We start from the raw sequence: 16,534 nt of genomic DNA on the forward strand, positions 1-16,534 counted from the left end.
TGTTTGCCTTCTCCATACATTCTACATTATGGTTGCAGTCCACATTTTAGACTCAAAACTCCATGAACCAACGGCTGTCAACCTTCAAAACTTTGTAAGGTCCTTGAAGTGCTTGAGTCTAGAATATGTGTGGTTCTTTCGTTGGATGGGGGAAATTCCGAGATTTTCAGGTGGACAAGATCTATATCAATAGGACATATACTATTATGCAAAGCAGCTACAAGGATAAACTAAATACTTGCGAAGAGACACTTGAATACAAATAGAACTGTACAATAACAGTTATTCAATTTCGATAAAATGCGTTTCATGGCCGTCTAACGAAACACAATCAATCAAGTTCCGCTATGCTTGCGAACGCTACGCCAGCAATGGAAACGTGACAGCGCGCCTTTACCCAGTCTGCTGTCGGCAATTCCGCAGACTATTTCCAATCGAGTCCTCTATTCACTTCCCTTTATACTACCTACGCCAGAATGCTTCAGTATTTGCGCATAAACACGCTCCTTAAAGACAGGTGAAATGGTTGAGTGACTTACTGTTTCGTCGGTGGAACGTGAGCGGCGGTTCGCTGCTCGCGCTTCTGTACTCATTCACAGGTGGAGCCACGCAGTCCCCCGTTCTCTCGCCACCCACTAACACCTTGGCGAGTGCCAGCTTCAGCCTGTCATTCATTAGTAAACATCTACATCTGTAAACCACTGTGAAGTTCACGGGACAGAGACACATCCCACTGCGACACCCATTAGGGCCTCTTCCCGTTCCATTGACATCTCTTGTATTTATGGTCCCAACGAGAGCGATATGTAGGGAGTTCTAGGGTATTCCCAGATTCCTCACTTACAGCTGGTTCTTGGAACTTTGTAAGTAGCTCTTTGCAGGATAATTGGCGTCGATCTTCAAGCGTGTGCCAGTTCATGTTTTTCAGTATCTCTGTGACACTCTCGCAAGGGTCAAGCAAACTTGTGATCACTTGTCCTGTTCTTTCTATACGTGTATCTCTGTCATCTCTCCACGCTTTTCTCAACTCATTGAAGAATCGCCTGTTTCCCATACTCTACCTAAAACCAACTGACTGGCTGCCTCAGAATATATTTATAAAGCATATTGTATGTGTGTATCAATTTTGAACATTGCCGATAATGCAGCAACTGTAGACGAAATTTATAATATTACTTGAAAATACAGCTCTTCGGTTGCACAGGTAAAAAATTTTCAACTTTACCTAGGTTTCAACTGCTCTAAGGCATCCTTCATCAGAAGTAAAAAAAAATTTACATTCCCTATAACAGACTCTGTTATAGGAGACGGTGAGTCTGCACGCTCTACTGCCACCGCACACGTCCTTTGTTGCTGCTGACAGACTCTGTTATAGGTAATGTAAAAATTTTTACTTCTGATGAAGGCTGCCTTAGAGCAGTTGAAACCTAGGTAAAGTTGAAAATTTTTTACCTGTGCAACTGAAGAGCTGTATTTTCAAGTAATATTATAAAAGTATGTATGTATGTATGTATGTATGTATGTCCAGGTCCTCCTCCAAACCCGTGGATCAATTTCAGCCAGTTCTGGCACATAAACAGCAAACTTAACTAGTATCAGCACTATGGGGTTTGTAGCCTCCTGGCTCCGATAGAAGCGAAGATACAGTGAAAAACGTGTTTTTTCTGCCACTGCCGTATAGGCTACCCTTCTTGATAGGTATGTGGTGTTGGAGAAGTGTCAGCTTGCGTTATCAACGTGATTCCCAGGGCAGCCTGCACATCAGGGGCAAACAATGATTTTTCAGCTCTCTGACGAGTAGGCTGCCCTGCACGACAGGCACATTGTGGAAGTCGAATCAGGCTGCTTTATCGATCTCTTTTACAGGAGCTACACGTGCTGATGGGCATATCTGAGGGAAGGTTAAGATGAAGAGAGGAGGAGGTGGACAGCAAAGAGAGTGAGGGAAGACAAGATGGACAAGGAGAGAGGGAAAAGGAGCAAATGGGCTGAGAGAGAGACAGAGAGGAAGGGAGGAGATGACATAAAGAGGGGGAATGTGGAGCTGAGCAGAGAGGGGGAGGAAGAGAGGGGCCAAGAGAGGGGGAGGAAGAGATGTGTGTATTACATGTAACATACACGTACACGGGTAAAACCACAGGGAAAAGCCAGTTGTTAATAACAGCCAACGTTCTAGTTCTCTGAAAAACTTTGACGACACCACCCTTGGGCCAGTCTTCGGCAACCCTTGGTCCTACCTTTGTTTAGGTTCTCTCAACTCTAGGTCTTCCGCAAGGGCTGTGAAATTCACTTGCTACTTGAACTGGTCAGCCATGGTACCAGTTATTTTGTTACAGCTTGCAGACTCATTAGGCTATACCACAAGTAAGCACTTTATTCTAGCTTATCTGCGAGTGTGGAAACATTCTTGCACCTGCAGAGAATACTCATGTCACCTCGTTTCCATTATTTGCACATCGTTCCCTTCCCAATTCCAGACACACCAATTACTTCGACTCTATATAGTGAAATGTATTACCATAGTATGTGATTACGTAGCTCCGTAAGTGGCGTAGTTTACAGTAAATATTAATTTTGATATATTTAGGTTGTGGGACATACTGCTTGTTGCCTGCAACTTAACCCAGCGCCGCTGATTGACGAACCGTAATTCGTTGCAAGACGTTAATCTTGAGCCTTGTGCCTTGTGTTGCAGAACATCCCGCCAGACCTGTCGCAGTGCGTGTTCGTGATCGAGCAAGCTCTGTCAGTGCGCGCTCTCCAAGAGCTGGTCACGGCCGCGGGCTCGGAGACGGTGAGTCTGCACGCTGTACTGCCGCCGCATAAGTCCTCTGTTGCTGCTGACACCGTCCCCTATTTCCCTTCAATGTCCGTGCTGTGTGGGTGTCTTACTTCGTCCTGTTCAAGCTGTGCACTTGCTCTCTATGTGTGGATATTCTGCAGTGTAAAAGACACTCATACACGTACTTTAAAATTTTGTTATTACATTTATTAATTTCATTTATTAATTTCATTGCGTTGTGTTTCCGAAATCTAATTACTATTCAAATATGCTAAACGTTTCGAGTGCATTCCTGTACTTTACCCAAGTCCTGTCGTTTTGTGTAAAGTAATCATTTCTTTAGTCAGGACTTTCTGTCGATTTGATTTAGCTATTTCTCCACTTCTTTTTCTCTTCACACTGGACGAAATCTTGACTATGGGGAGAGTCTCCCGTTGATTCAGCTCAGTAATTACACAAATTGGAGCGGGTTTCTTAAATTTCATTCGGTGATGCTGTCGTGTTGGGTGTCAACGCTTCGGCGTAGGCATGCGGGTATGTTTCTGAGACTACGGACGACTCTGGATAGGTGCTCCTGGGGAACTCTACTTCGCTGTGGAAGTCTTTTGTTTCCAGTACCCAGTTCTTCCCAGCGTTGGTAACTATGGAGAAAAGAATCACCGTTTTCTCCCCGACAGTGAATGGTAAACGCACAGACACTAAATCCTTCTCTTTTGCAAATTCGCCAACCTTTTTTTTTCTAGGCCTTACTAATTACATTATAACAGGGTCGTGTCCTCCGCCATAGCACCTCCTGGTCATCTTGTGGCGTCGTGAGGCTTGTGGAGCAATCTCTTCGCCATCTAACAAGCATTATATCCAGTGGGGATGCGTCTTATAACTTGAAGTTCATCGGTTACAATGACGTGGATCACATGGGATATCACTAAAATTTTGAGACTGTTACCATGATTATCGACTTTTGAAACGCACAACTGTACGTCCCATTCTAGCACCATTCTATCCGATCAGTCCAATGAGTGAGGCTTCACATTAGCCTCCTTTTGGGAGCCAACTAGATACGCATCAGCAGCACAGGTTGCCACTAGAGACTCAAATCAAAAACCGACAATAGTTTCATTCATATTGTGCACCAGGAAGAGAACTTACTGAGCTATAGCAGGCCTATAAACTGGATGAAGATAATCCTCAAATAGAGCCTTCGTTTTCCCCGTGAAGAGCTGGTGCGTTGCCATGATGAAGTATGATCCTGGACGGACCTGATTTTGAACGTTTCTCCTAGGATCGTTCGGAGAGTTTGGACAGGTAAACTCCAGAATGCCAATCTGAAGTTAATGTCTGGTCTTTAACCATAAAAACTTTTACGATGTGGTCACTTGCTGCAGAAAATGTGCGCACATTTTCACAGCATTTCGTACTTATTTCGCTTTGCAGGGCCAGTTTACTCTTGAAAGAATCAAACACATAGATTCCAATCAGTTTCAAAACAGAATCACTAGAGCTATGTTACATCCTTATTTGTAATATTACTTAGTGTTTTGGCCGCATGGAATCGGGTTTCTCTAGCACTTGTTGGTAAATTCAGCACACGGATATTTTTAATCAGAGGTTCCAAGGTACAATATTGATCGACTATAGATGTTTAGAACCTGGCTATCTTACAAACTGCTGCAGATCCGATCCCATTTCACTGATAGCTCAATCATGGGCCGAACGCGAAACTCGTTTTCTTCAGTAGCGGCCGTTACAAGGCGTCCGAACCAGTTCCCTTTTCAAGAGAGTTTCTCTCGTGCCTGAACTCATTGGGCCAGCTTGAGACGGTTACTTCGTAAGGTGTAAAGTTGCCAAACGCTTACTGTAAAAGTTCCAGAAATATGCATTCAGTCTTACCTTAGAATCATAAAAACTTTCATAGCGACTCTCGTAATACTGTAGAAATATCAACACATCAAACGCCTCATACTTCCCCGAAGGCACGAACGCGCTCCTCTCTGGGGACCAGACAAGCCTTCTGCAGCCACCTCGTAAGTTTTTCAGCTCTAAATTTCTCCTCTGGGACTGCAAAGAGCATCCTGATGCGACAACACGAAGAGGTCATCTCCTAGCTCGGCATATGTGCTACAAACACTTGGCGAAGATATTGCAGAGCTTTGTGTATTCTCCCTTTCGTGACAGCAGCGAGATAATCTACGAAACGAGTGATGAATACTGTCATTGCCTTACAAGTCATTCTGCAAGTAATGACTACATACTCAACTTCTTATGGTGATCAGAAAGCTGAATCATAGATTACGCGACGTAACGTTGATTGCCCACAAGTCGTTCCTAGTCTGAGTACACAATCTATAAATATCACACTAAAACAGTTATACAAGTCTTGCTTTACTTCTAGTCTCCCTTCTCGGACATTTTCGTCTTCCTAGTAAGCCTCCATTAGTGAGTCTGTCTACTATCACATTACATCCGGTAATTATTTGTCATTGTGAGCTCTTGCCATTGAAGTAATCCGCAATATACAGTTTAATTTTAAAACCGATACTTATGGTTCTCGCTGTAAAGCTCAGTGTTTGCAGTATTTCTTTCTATGTACTGGCAGAACTTCTACGGTGTGCGGAAGTAGTGTGTCCTTCATCCGTTAGTAGTAGTCACTTCCCCATCAAATGATTGAGACTTTTGAATGTTAACAAAAGATGTTCCATATACTGTTCGACAAGTAAATTACAATAGATCTGACTTATCTAGTTTTGTTGGCAGTCATTGCAAGTAATAAAATCGATCAGATATAAACCAGAATTTTTAGTTACTTTTGACTCATTCATCTTGAAGCGACTTCTTCGGGAAAGCTCACTAGTAGTGGCCGTGTTTGTACCGCCCAAGACAGAAACGTTAACGACCATAAAAGCTGTTAAAGTAGATGTTTTCTGTTAAAACAGTTTTGTGAAGCTAATGACCGTAATACCAACTTGCATGTATTTTCATCCTGCATTTACTTATGTTTTACAGTACACTTAAGGAGTACTCACTGATGAAGATGTAACATCACCGAAACATGTGCGGGCAGAAGGAGAAAAACAATAAAGTGTGCTTTCCTAAAAGCAAGTCCTCAAAAAGTATTTAATCTTGACCAGTTACTTCGAATGAATGAAGACAATGCACTCAGTTGCTTCGTGGCGTTCGCTTACATCACTGTAGTTGCAGTATTTCAGATCTTTCACAACGAAACTTGGCTGCACAGGCACGCTGTCAATAGAAATGAATGCTCACCTTCGTCACGTGAGAGTTTCTTTGCATCTGAATCTTTGTGTTAGTGTCGCGGTGGCCAACAAATAATCGGAGTTCGTCCCATCAGTGGGGGAGTTTTAATCTCACTGAGTCATTCCGTGCATACGACACTCATCAGAGTGCACATTCAGTTCTGAGCTCGTTACTCTACCTATATAGAATCTTCGTTGGTTCGCTAGGTAAAATTGCTGTTTTATAATGTGCTGTACGGCTAGTAAATTCTTGTCCCTCACGATAATCGCGAAAGTCTTTAATGCACTTGCCCGTGTCTAGCTCAAAGTAACGAGTGAAATGTACAGCGATGAGGCGAAGTGAAATTCGTCTCCTCTACTGCCTCCAGTTGCAGACATACTAGCAGTTTTTTCTATCTCAAGAATTTATCCTTTGAAATAAACTTATTTTGATTAAATATGTGCAGTAGCTTTTGTCTATCGATATGCTTTAACAGCGAACAGAAAAAAGTTGACAATTTTCTTTTGTGAAATCTGTTAAAAACTGAACTCAAATATTTCCTAAAACCTGGTGACAGAAAATTCCTTGCACATTTAATGGATGTGTTCTTTTTTTGTATGTGTTCCTCAGTAACTTGTGTCGTTTGACATAACTGCTATGCATTACTTTAAGTTTGGAAGCAAATGGATATGAATTAACGACTTGCATGATGTCTAATGAAGTGTCATCGATGTTGTCCTGTGTTGTGACGTCTCAACTCACTGACACTCGCGCTAGCTAGTCGTCTGCCCACTGGCTCCTAGACTACGCCAACTCCTCCGAATGCGCACCGAGAGTAGATTTCGGTGGCAGGTACCGTCGTTTGTCCTGTTATAAAGCGGCGTAAGTCAGTACGCTTCAACGAAGAATGGATATCTATCGTTGATTTTAGCCGCTCTTTCTCAGTAACAAGAGCTTCTCTCGAAACTGTGTTAAGAGAGCATAAATATTGCAAACGTAAACTATCTGTGAAATGCACATAGCGATTTAACGGTATGATGGCTGCAGAAATATTGCTTCGTAAACATTGTACGGCTAATAATAGGGGGCAGATTTAGGAAAAGTAATTTACATCACATTCGTAGAGTTGAAGAAGGGTTTTCATAATGTGGAATGTAATAAAATGTTTTTCATTGTTGGGCAGTTTGGTATTAACTGCAGGGTTAAAAGGGAAAGCTCTTCCTTTATGTCACGCAGATTGCAGCATTTGTCAAAACCAGGAAAGTTGTAAGGCAGGGTTGCACAGTGTAATCACTGATATTTCATTTGACGAGGGAGTAAGAAAGTGTCTAGATGTGGGAACTGTTTGTCATGGACACAAAATCGACATGACACAACAGCTGTCAGAGAAAATGAACAGAAACTGAGTTGGATGTTAAATGAAATAGAACATGTACTAGCTCTTGGCTGTAATATACACAGCAACGAAAATAAAATTAATGTTTTCTACAAAAATAATTTGCTACTAAAGCCAGAAATATAAGCAACCTCTTGAGCATTCCTCCGTATACGTACGAAGCTAGAACAAAAACATACGACAAAATGGATAGATTAAGAGTCTTCAAACGTAGTGTTACAAGAAGACTGGCGAAAATCAGATGGATTGACGTTCAGCAAAGAATCAACAAGGAAAAAAATCACAATTAAAATGGTAATAAATGGTACAGATAGAATTTTTTGGCACACAAGTTGAGTGAGGAGGAAACGTACTTGCTTTGAGGATTAATAGTATTGATTATTCTGGACAAAAAACTTCATGTGGACATATGCCTTATTTCTAATAGTTTCCGAGTTAGAACACATTTAATGTACGAGGGCAGTTCAATAAGTAATGCAACACATTTTTTTTCTCGGCCAATTTTGGTTGAAAAAACCGGAAATTTCTTGTGGAATATTTTCAAACATTCCCGCTTCGTCTCGTATAGTTTCATTGACTTCCGACAGGTGGCAACGCTGTACGGAGCTGTTAAAATGGCGTCTGTAACGGATGTGCGTTGCAAACAACGGGCAGTGATCGAGTTTCTTTTGGCGGAAAACCAGGGCATCTCAGATATTCATAGGCGCTTGCAGAATGTCTACGATGATCTGGCAGTGGACAAAAGCACGGTGAGTCGTTGGGCAAAGCGTGTGTCATCATCGCCGCAAGGTTAAGCAAGACTGTCTGATCTCCCGCGTGCGGGCCGGCCGTGCACAGCTGTGACTCCTGCAATGGCGGAGCGTGCGAACACACTCGTTCGAGATGATCGACGGATCACCATAAAACAACTCAGTGCTCAACTTGACATCTCTGTTGGTAGTGCTGTCACAATTGTTCACCAGTTGGGATATTCAAAGGTTTGTTCCCGCTGGGTCCCTCGTTGTCTAACCGAACACCATAAAGAGCAAAGGAGAACCATCTGTGTGGAATTGCTTGCTCGTCATGTGGCTGAGGGTAACAATTTCTTGTCAAAGATTGTTACAGGCGATGAAACATGGGTTCATCACTTCGAACCTGAAACAAAATGGCAATCAATGGAGTGGTGCCACACCCACTCCCCTACCAAGAAGAAGTTTAAAGCCATACCCTCAGCCGGTAAAGTCATGGTTACAGTCTTCTGGGACGCTGAAGGGGTTATTATGTTCGATGTCCTTCCCCATGGTCAAACGATCAACTCTGAAGTGTATTGTGCTACTCTTCAGAAATTGAAGAAACGACTTCAGCGTGTTCGTAGGCACAAAAATCTGAACGAACTTCTCCTTCTTCATGACAACGCAAGACCTCACACAAGTCTTCGCACCCGAGAGGAGCTCACAAAACTTCAGTGGACTGTTCTTCCTCATGCACCCTACAGCCCCGATCCCGCACCGTCCGATTTCCATATGTTTGGCCCAATGAAGGACGCAATCCGTGGGAGGCACTACGCGGATGATGAAGAAGTTATTGATGCAGTACGACGTTGGCTCCGACATCGACCACTGGAATGGTACCGTGCAGGCATACAGGCCCTCATTTCAAGGTTGCATAAGGCCGTAGCATTGAATGGAGATTACGTTGAAAAATAGTGTTGTGTAGCTAAAAGATTGGGGAATAACCTGGTGTATTTCAATGCTGAATAAAACAACCCCTGTTTCAGAAAAAAATGTGTTGCATTACTTATTGAACTGCCCTCGTACATTATTTTCTGTAATACTCTTGTCATTGTTTACAACGTACCACAGTAGTGTGGAAGAAGCTGAGTCAGACAGTTTGATATAGGACACTTGTTATCTCTCAAGTCGGGAAACTGGCCTACAAAAAGTACCTACGCTACAGAGCAAGCGACCCGCTCGAGGGCCTCCCCAGTTCCTTTGACGAACAGGCTTCGGGCGTTATCTGTGGCTGACGAAGTCTCTGAGCCGGATGCAGTCGTCCATCCCATTCCAGAGGAAGCTTCTCGGCCCACAAGATCTGGGCATTCACAGAGGGTGGGTTTGCTGGTAGCTGGAGCTCCAGCGTTAGGGGCCCCTTAGGAACATGACTAACAAGGAGGGGAAGGAAACCAGTGTGCACTCCGTGTGCATACCGGGGAAAGTCATTCCGGATGTGCGCTATCCGGATGCCATGAAGAGTACAGGGTGCAGCCAGCTGCAGGTGTTGGCCCATGTCGGTGCCATCGACGTGTGTCGCTTTGGATCGGAGGAAATTCTCTCTGGTTTCGGGCAGTCAGAGGAAACGGTAAAGACTAACAGTCTTGCTTGCGAGATTAAGGCGGAGCTCACCATCTACAGCATCGTCGAGAGAACCGACTGTCACACCTTTGGTGCAGAGCACAGTGGAGGGTCTGAATCAGAGGCTCAGGGAGTTCTGTGACCGTGTAGGCTGCAGATTCCTTGACTTGCGCCATCGGGTGGTGGGTTTCCGGGTTCCGCTTAATAGGTCAGGAGTATACTACACACATGGGTAGCGGGGGCTGTGTGGAAGGGACTGGGCGGGTTTTAGTTTGGAGGCTCTCAGGAAACCACAGAAAGGGCGTCCGTCTAAAAGGGGGCAGGTAAAACACACTAAGGTAGTTGTAGAAACGATCGGTATTGTAGTTGAAAATTTTCGTAGCTAAGCTGGGAAAGAACCAGATCTCCAAGTCCTAATAGAAAGCACTGAAGCTCAAATAATTATAGGTACGGAAAGATGGTTAAAGACGGAAATAAGTTCAGTCGAAATTCTTTCAAACGACCTAACAGCGTTCAGAAAGGATAGATTAAATACAGTTGGTGGTGGAGTATTTATTACTGTCAGAAGTAGTTTAACTTGTAGTGAAATTGAAGTAGATAGTTCCTGCGAAATATTATAGGTAGAGGTTATACCTGACAATCGGACTAAACTACTGATTGGATCGTTATACTGGACCACGACTAAAAAGATACAGCTGCTGAACAGTTCAAAGAAAACTTGAGTCTCATTTCAAACAGGTACCCCACTCAAACAGTTATAGTCGGTGGTGACTTCAATCTACTCTCGATATACTGGAAAAATTATACGTTTAAGGCCGGCAGGAGGCATAAAATGTCATCCGAAATTGTACTGAATGCTTTCTCAGAAAATTATTTTGAACAATTTGTTCATGAGCCCACTCGAAGCGTTAATGGTTGCGAAAGCATGCGTGACCTCTTGGCAACGAATAATCCTGGGCAAATAGGGAGCATCATGACGAATACAGGGATTAGTAACCACAAAGCAGTTGCTGCTAGGGTGGATCCCGTAACATCTACAACCATCGAAAAGAAATACAAAGCACATATATTTAAAAAAAGCTGATAAAAATGCTCTGGACGCCTTTTTAAGAGACAGTCTCCACTCCTTCCGATCTCATCACGTAAGCGTAGAAAAGATGTGGAATGATTTTCAAAGAGATAGTGTGGACGGCAATTGAGAGATACCACATAAATTAATAAGTGATGGTACTGATCCCTCATGGTACTCAAAACGGGTCAGATCGCTGTTGCAGAAGAAACGAAAAAAAGCATGCCAAATTTAAAAGAACACAAAATCCCCAAGATTGACAAAGTTTTGCGTCAGATTAAAAAGAGCCAAGCGCAATGCTGAACTGGCTCGTTGATCTATTACACTGCCTTCAAAATCTAGCAGTTCTCCTGATGTAAAGAGAATCATTTAAGAAGATGTTTTGGAACATACATAAGTATCCAGCTGAAAGAATTGACAACGCTCTGCCTTTTGTCCGTCTTCTACACGATGTGCCTTAAGTTTCACCAATATCTCTTTACAAAGCACTTCCGCTCCGGTATTTTCGGTTATTAGATCAAAAGCCTTCAGTAATTCTTTTTAAAATAGTACACGTCTCTACTGCCACCAAACCTTCCAGAAACTTCGGCTATTACATCCTCTTTCAAATACTTCCTTTGCAATAAATTCAAGTGTTTCCGATACTCTATGGGAACCACTCACTTTCTTTAGACGCTGATCCTTTGTCTCACGAAGAAAACGGCAGTATTCAATACGTCTTCTGAATTACGTGTAAATTTCTTCTCTCCAACAAACTCTTTTATAGCCTCTTGAAAGTTTAAAATCTATTTGACTGCTCCTCTAGTATTCGTAGATTGTTTCATTCAGGAATACAGTGCACGAATGACAGCAGACGCCTCGAAATATAAATATGAAAACGACAGCTGGTAAAACACGCTGTTTGATAGATAGCGTGCTGTTTGTCCTCAATTGCCACGGAAAAATAGTTCCGGAAACGGCACTTACGACCCTTGGCTATAATGATTTAACATTTACTTGTTCATAGTGTGTTGTTTGCAATTAAAATGGGTTCCAGGAGCTATTTTTGGTTTAAATTCTGTTTTCTTTTGCAGGAACAGGAATCACTTGTAAGTAATCCTGAAGTTTTCAGCCGCAAATAACCCCTTAACATGCTGCTTATTTACAGCTTTTGAGCTGCAGTAGCTTGGTATTTTACTCGACAAACCCATCACTAACCAAGGTTTGTACGATCCAAAATTATTTATTTGCGACTTGGCGCTGACAAAAGTAGTCCTTGGCTTGTTTGTTTCGAGAGGTGTTTTCTAATTCGACGACTGAAAAGCGTATCGCTTCCGTTACCATCTTCTGGGACCACCAAATAATTGGTACTTAGCCTATGTGCTTCTGTTTACAGTTTTATTTACGTTTCAGGCCGGAAAACGTTTCTATTCCGTGTGTACCTTCTTGTGCAATTACCGTAGAATATGAAACCTTGCTTTTACCCTCGTCCGGCAAATGTGTCTTACTTGCGTGTGCCCAGATGTTGCGAGTTGCTATAATTGCTCTGTGATATGTGCTGACGTATCCATCGCCTAAACCCAGATGTAACAGTCTGTATGCTTCTGCTCCCCGTAACAGTACTCATACCTCACATTTATTGTTATTCGTGAAAGACATCTTTGTTCTAGCAGTGCGCTACGTGACAAACGCATATTAGCTTTACCAATGCAATAGTAAAGCTCCCACTAAAAACTCCCACTCACAAGTAGCTTGCTACGACAATTATTTTCCTACTAACTTCAGTTAATGGAACGAGCTGTGAAATGAAGGCCCGTTCCGAAGAAGCGACCTCCGAGAGAAAAATCCCTTCAGAAAATGTCCGTACTGTAGAGGCTGAAAGCAGGTATGGTTTTCAGAGCAATCTTTCTCAGAGAAAGATTTTTGTCTCATTCTCATTACAAAATTGTTTTATTTTGTAAAACAGTGAAATGAAAAAAAATAATTTAAATTAATTTAAGCGATAAAAAATATATATAAAGTAATGTCAACAGAAGCGCTGCTTGATCTGCCATTGGATTTATAATCCGGAGATTCCTAAGTTGCATAACAGAAAGTGCAGATGGAAATTCTACAGTTATACTGTAGTATAGTATATAAGCTTGTGACAGATTAATCAAATGTGTGTTTGGTTAATCGGAAAGGAATAACATATCTAAATACTAATAGTTTTAGATTTAGCACTTAAATATCTAAGAAAGGACATTTAATAAATTGTATTTAACTCCACTTTATCCATTATTATCTAACCTTGTCCTTGTGTATTTGTATAGATAATATGTAATGCTGTTCTTGAAGTTTTATAGCCTCCAGCCGATTACCATACGGTCAGTAAATAGAACAAAACATAAACATGCCAGGCATAGTCCACTAACAAAAACTGAGGAACGAGACCAGGTGCCCAACTCCGTCTTGGTGCACTACTAGTCAGTCGAAACAAGTTCTTTTACATTAGCATTTAATACAATCATGTTCTTTGTGACCATAACCCAAATGACCTTGCCCTTGGCAAATTGTCATAAGCAAGATGTAACTCAGAGTCACTCACATACGGAAATAATTTATCCCACAGAAGCATTCACTCCCAACCAATGGATCTAATGTGATCCATAACGGAAATTAACGAGGGGCAATGCTTGCTGAATTCGGTCAATAGTTTTTCTAAAAGTTCTCTTTAGTTTTCTCGCGAGAAGGCGACGTTGCAAGACTGACGGAACGCGTCCAGTGCTTGCTTTGAGTTTAGATTTCTTTAGAGAGGCCCTGTAAGCATTCACCAAAGCTATACAGGATGTCCTGAAACCTAAACAGCAGATGAGGATGAGAATTTGTGGCAAAAACCTGTGGGACTAGTCACAGAGATAGTGGTAATAATTTTCACAGTGAACTGTCTTAACTGCTAACTTTTGTGTGATTTAAGTCTAACGGTAAGGGAGTGACTTTGAACAGGAGTAGCAGCAAAAATTGTTTGCAAGTGAAGGATGTAACATTGTGTAAAGTAGCGTCTAAAATGTGGTTGAGCATTGCCACTTCATGCAGAACATAAATGCTTCGTTTCTGTTAGGGCCCCAAATTATATAATCCTATTTCGCACTTTTCTATTCAGTAGACATGTTAACTGGACGTATTTATCTCTCTTAAAACAAACTACTAAATATGTTCTAAACTAAAAATAAGATGCAATGTGTATCATGATAATATTATTGAGTAGTTTATGTAAATGTTAGTATTAAGATATTTATGACTCGTGTTCCAATGTGCTATTGAACTGTGTATTGACTGACAGAACCTTAATTCACTGACAGTATCTTTTTGTACTTACATTGTGTATGTTGACAGTGTGGGCTCATTACTAGTGGGCTGTAGCGCATCCTTGGACCTAGAGATGCGCATAAATCCACCGCAATCAAGGCCTCAAGGCGAGAATTAGCTTTTGATGTTATGTTGGTGTCTAGACCGTTAAGCAAGAGTCAGTCTCAACAAGTGTATATACTCTCTTGGGGAAACTCGAAAAAGAGCTGTTACAGTAGACTGTAGAGTTGAGGCAGAATGTGACTGGTCACAACTGACAATTCGGTTGGTCCTCTACAAATGTACCACTGCATGTCATGGCGTAACACTGTATCCTTACGGTGCCCTGAATTAATGTCAGAGGAAACAAGAAGTCTAGTAGCTACCCAGGTCACGGAGCTAAGAGAAACGTTGGGAAGTGTCCGTCATTTCCCTCGATTCCAGCAGCGGAGCACACAACAGCCGCCATGGTAAAGCAGAACCGTGGTTTGTCGTTGAGCATGTTACAGCTGCTTTATCACCAGTTTAGTCGTTTGTGTTTAACAACGCTCTGCCACACACACAGTGAAACTATAGCGTAGTTGATGCTCGTCATTGGAAGACGTTTGACAGTAATAGGGATGTTCTAGGGACTCTTGGAACAGTCGCCCAGACAACAGCTGCAAATGCTACATCGCTAAACTACACGGATCATCCCTTAATACGGCCTGTTCGGGGCGATGCGAACAATCGCCGATTGCAGATATCGTCTCCTGGACTCCATCGTTCTAACGTCAGTCACTGTCACATTGAAACACGTACGTCGCAGCTTCAACATGATCTCCTGTACAATTGCAATGTGACCTCTCTCAAACTCTATCACGTGCTATTACGCTGTGCATTGTGTTCGAGGCATCGCCGGTGTCGGGCCGGCTTACCTCGCTGTGCTGTCAGTGACAGCTGACAATCGATTCACGTATGATGACACAGCTGATTCTCTCTGGTGGCCGTTGCCTGCGCACCAGTTCTTGTAAGCCGGATTACGCCACCACGTTTTTACACGAAGATTCGCCAATGAGATATGTCAGTGAGTATACGAGTATGTTCTCGTTGGGTTTTTTTCCTGTAAAAGTATTGATATGCCTTATACAACTCTACGTTGTATCGAAGGAAAGAACCAGTCACATCCATCAGTTGTTAAGATGCAGTAATGTGTTTCTTTCTGAGCCTTAGGAATATTTTTTTGTTCTGAGTAAAACTTGATATACATATAAGATACGAAATTGCAAGGGAGGTCCAGGGTTCGATTCCCGGCGGGGTCAGGGATTTTCTCTGCCTCGTGATGGCTGGGTGTTGTGTGATGTCCTTAGGTTAGTTCGGTTTAAGTAGTTCTAAGTTATAGGGGACTGATGACCATAGATGTTAAGTCCCATAGTGCTCAGAGCCATTTGAGCTATTTTTTTGCAAGGGAGGATCATTTAGTACTAATCTAAACACTTCTGCAACACTTTGGTTTCCATCCCGTAGCATACATACTGCAGAATCCCGAAGCTAAGTAAAGTGGAATCAGTTACCCACTAGCTGAGAGCAGCTGGGAACAACCCCACTATCCTCACACCCACAAAATACTCGTTTGAGTGATACCGGAGTACTGCTCTGCAGTCTGGGACATTTAACAGGTGGAAGTAAAAGAAGAAACAGGGAAGATACAAAGAAGAGCAGCATCCATCACAAACGGTTTCTTTACTAAGTGTGACAAAATAACGGAGATGCACATCCTACTCCAGTGACAGGCAGTAAAAATGAGGTGTAGTGCATTACGGCGAGGTTTTCTGTTTAAAATTCTGAGAGCGTACGATCTCACCAAAATCGATCAATATTCATTATTCGTCCGAAAACTTCTGTGACCGATTATATTCCTGGCGTATAAGCGACGTCAGCTCAGTAACTACGATTGTAGCTTAAACTAACAACTTTCAGCAAAAACGCGCTCTCGACCGGTCAGTGGTGAGCAGCCGGTGTTCAGTAGTGGACCCGTGGCTATAATGTGTCAACACTGTTGTTTCACAGATCGCAATGGAGTAGTGTTTAAGGTATTCTTGAAGAAGAGCAAAGTAGTGCGAAGTTTGTCCCGCACACTTTCACTCCGAAACAGAAACGACGACGTTGGACGCCAGTCGCGACTTGACTGAAATGCGGGACGCCGACAGTTCCTTCCTGGAAAAATCATCACATCGTGTTACGAATATGAATCTACCACAAAATTCAGACGAAGGGTCAACGGTCTGACGACATAACTGCCATTCAAACCAAATGGGGTTGGGTTGGGTTGTTTGGGGAGGAGACCAGACAGCGAGGTCATCGGTCTCATCGGATTACGGAAGGACGAGGAAGGAAGTCGGCCGTGCCCTTTCAAAGGAACCATCCCGGCATTGCCT

At 42.6% G+C, this 16,534-nt stretch overlaps 1 protein-coding gene across 1 annotated transcript in view; it reads left to right on the forward strand.

Annotated features, from left to right (window-relative positions):
* Positions 1-16,534, forward strand: part of LOC126458188 (ryanodine receptor) — a 740,760-nt gene that overhangs the window by 194,827 nt on the left and 529,399 nt on the right. Inside the window, exons 3-4 of the mRNA XM_050095064.1 lie at positions 2,696-2,794; positions 11,885-11,899. Coding sequence (XP_049951021.1) covers positions 2,696-2,794; positions 11,885-11,899 — 114 coding nt within the window. The remainder of the gene's footprint in view (positions 1-2,695; positions 2,795-11,884; positions 11,900-16,534) is intronic.

Source organism: Schistocerca serialis, chromosome 2 (assembly GCF_023864345.2).
Source record: "Schistocerca serialis cubense isolate TAMUIC-IGC-003099 chromosome 2, iqSchSeri2.2, whole genome shotgun sequence".
Lineage (NCBI taxonomy): Eukaryota > Metazoa > Arthropoda > Insecta > Orthoptera > Acrididae > Schistocerca > Schistocerca serialis.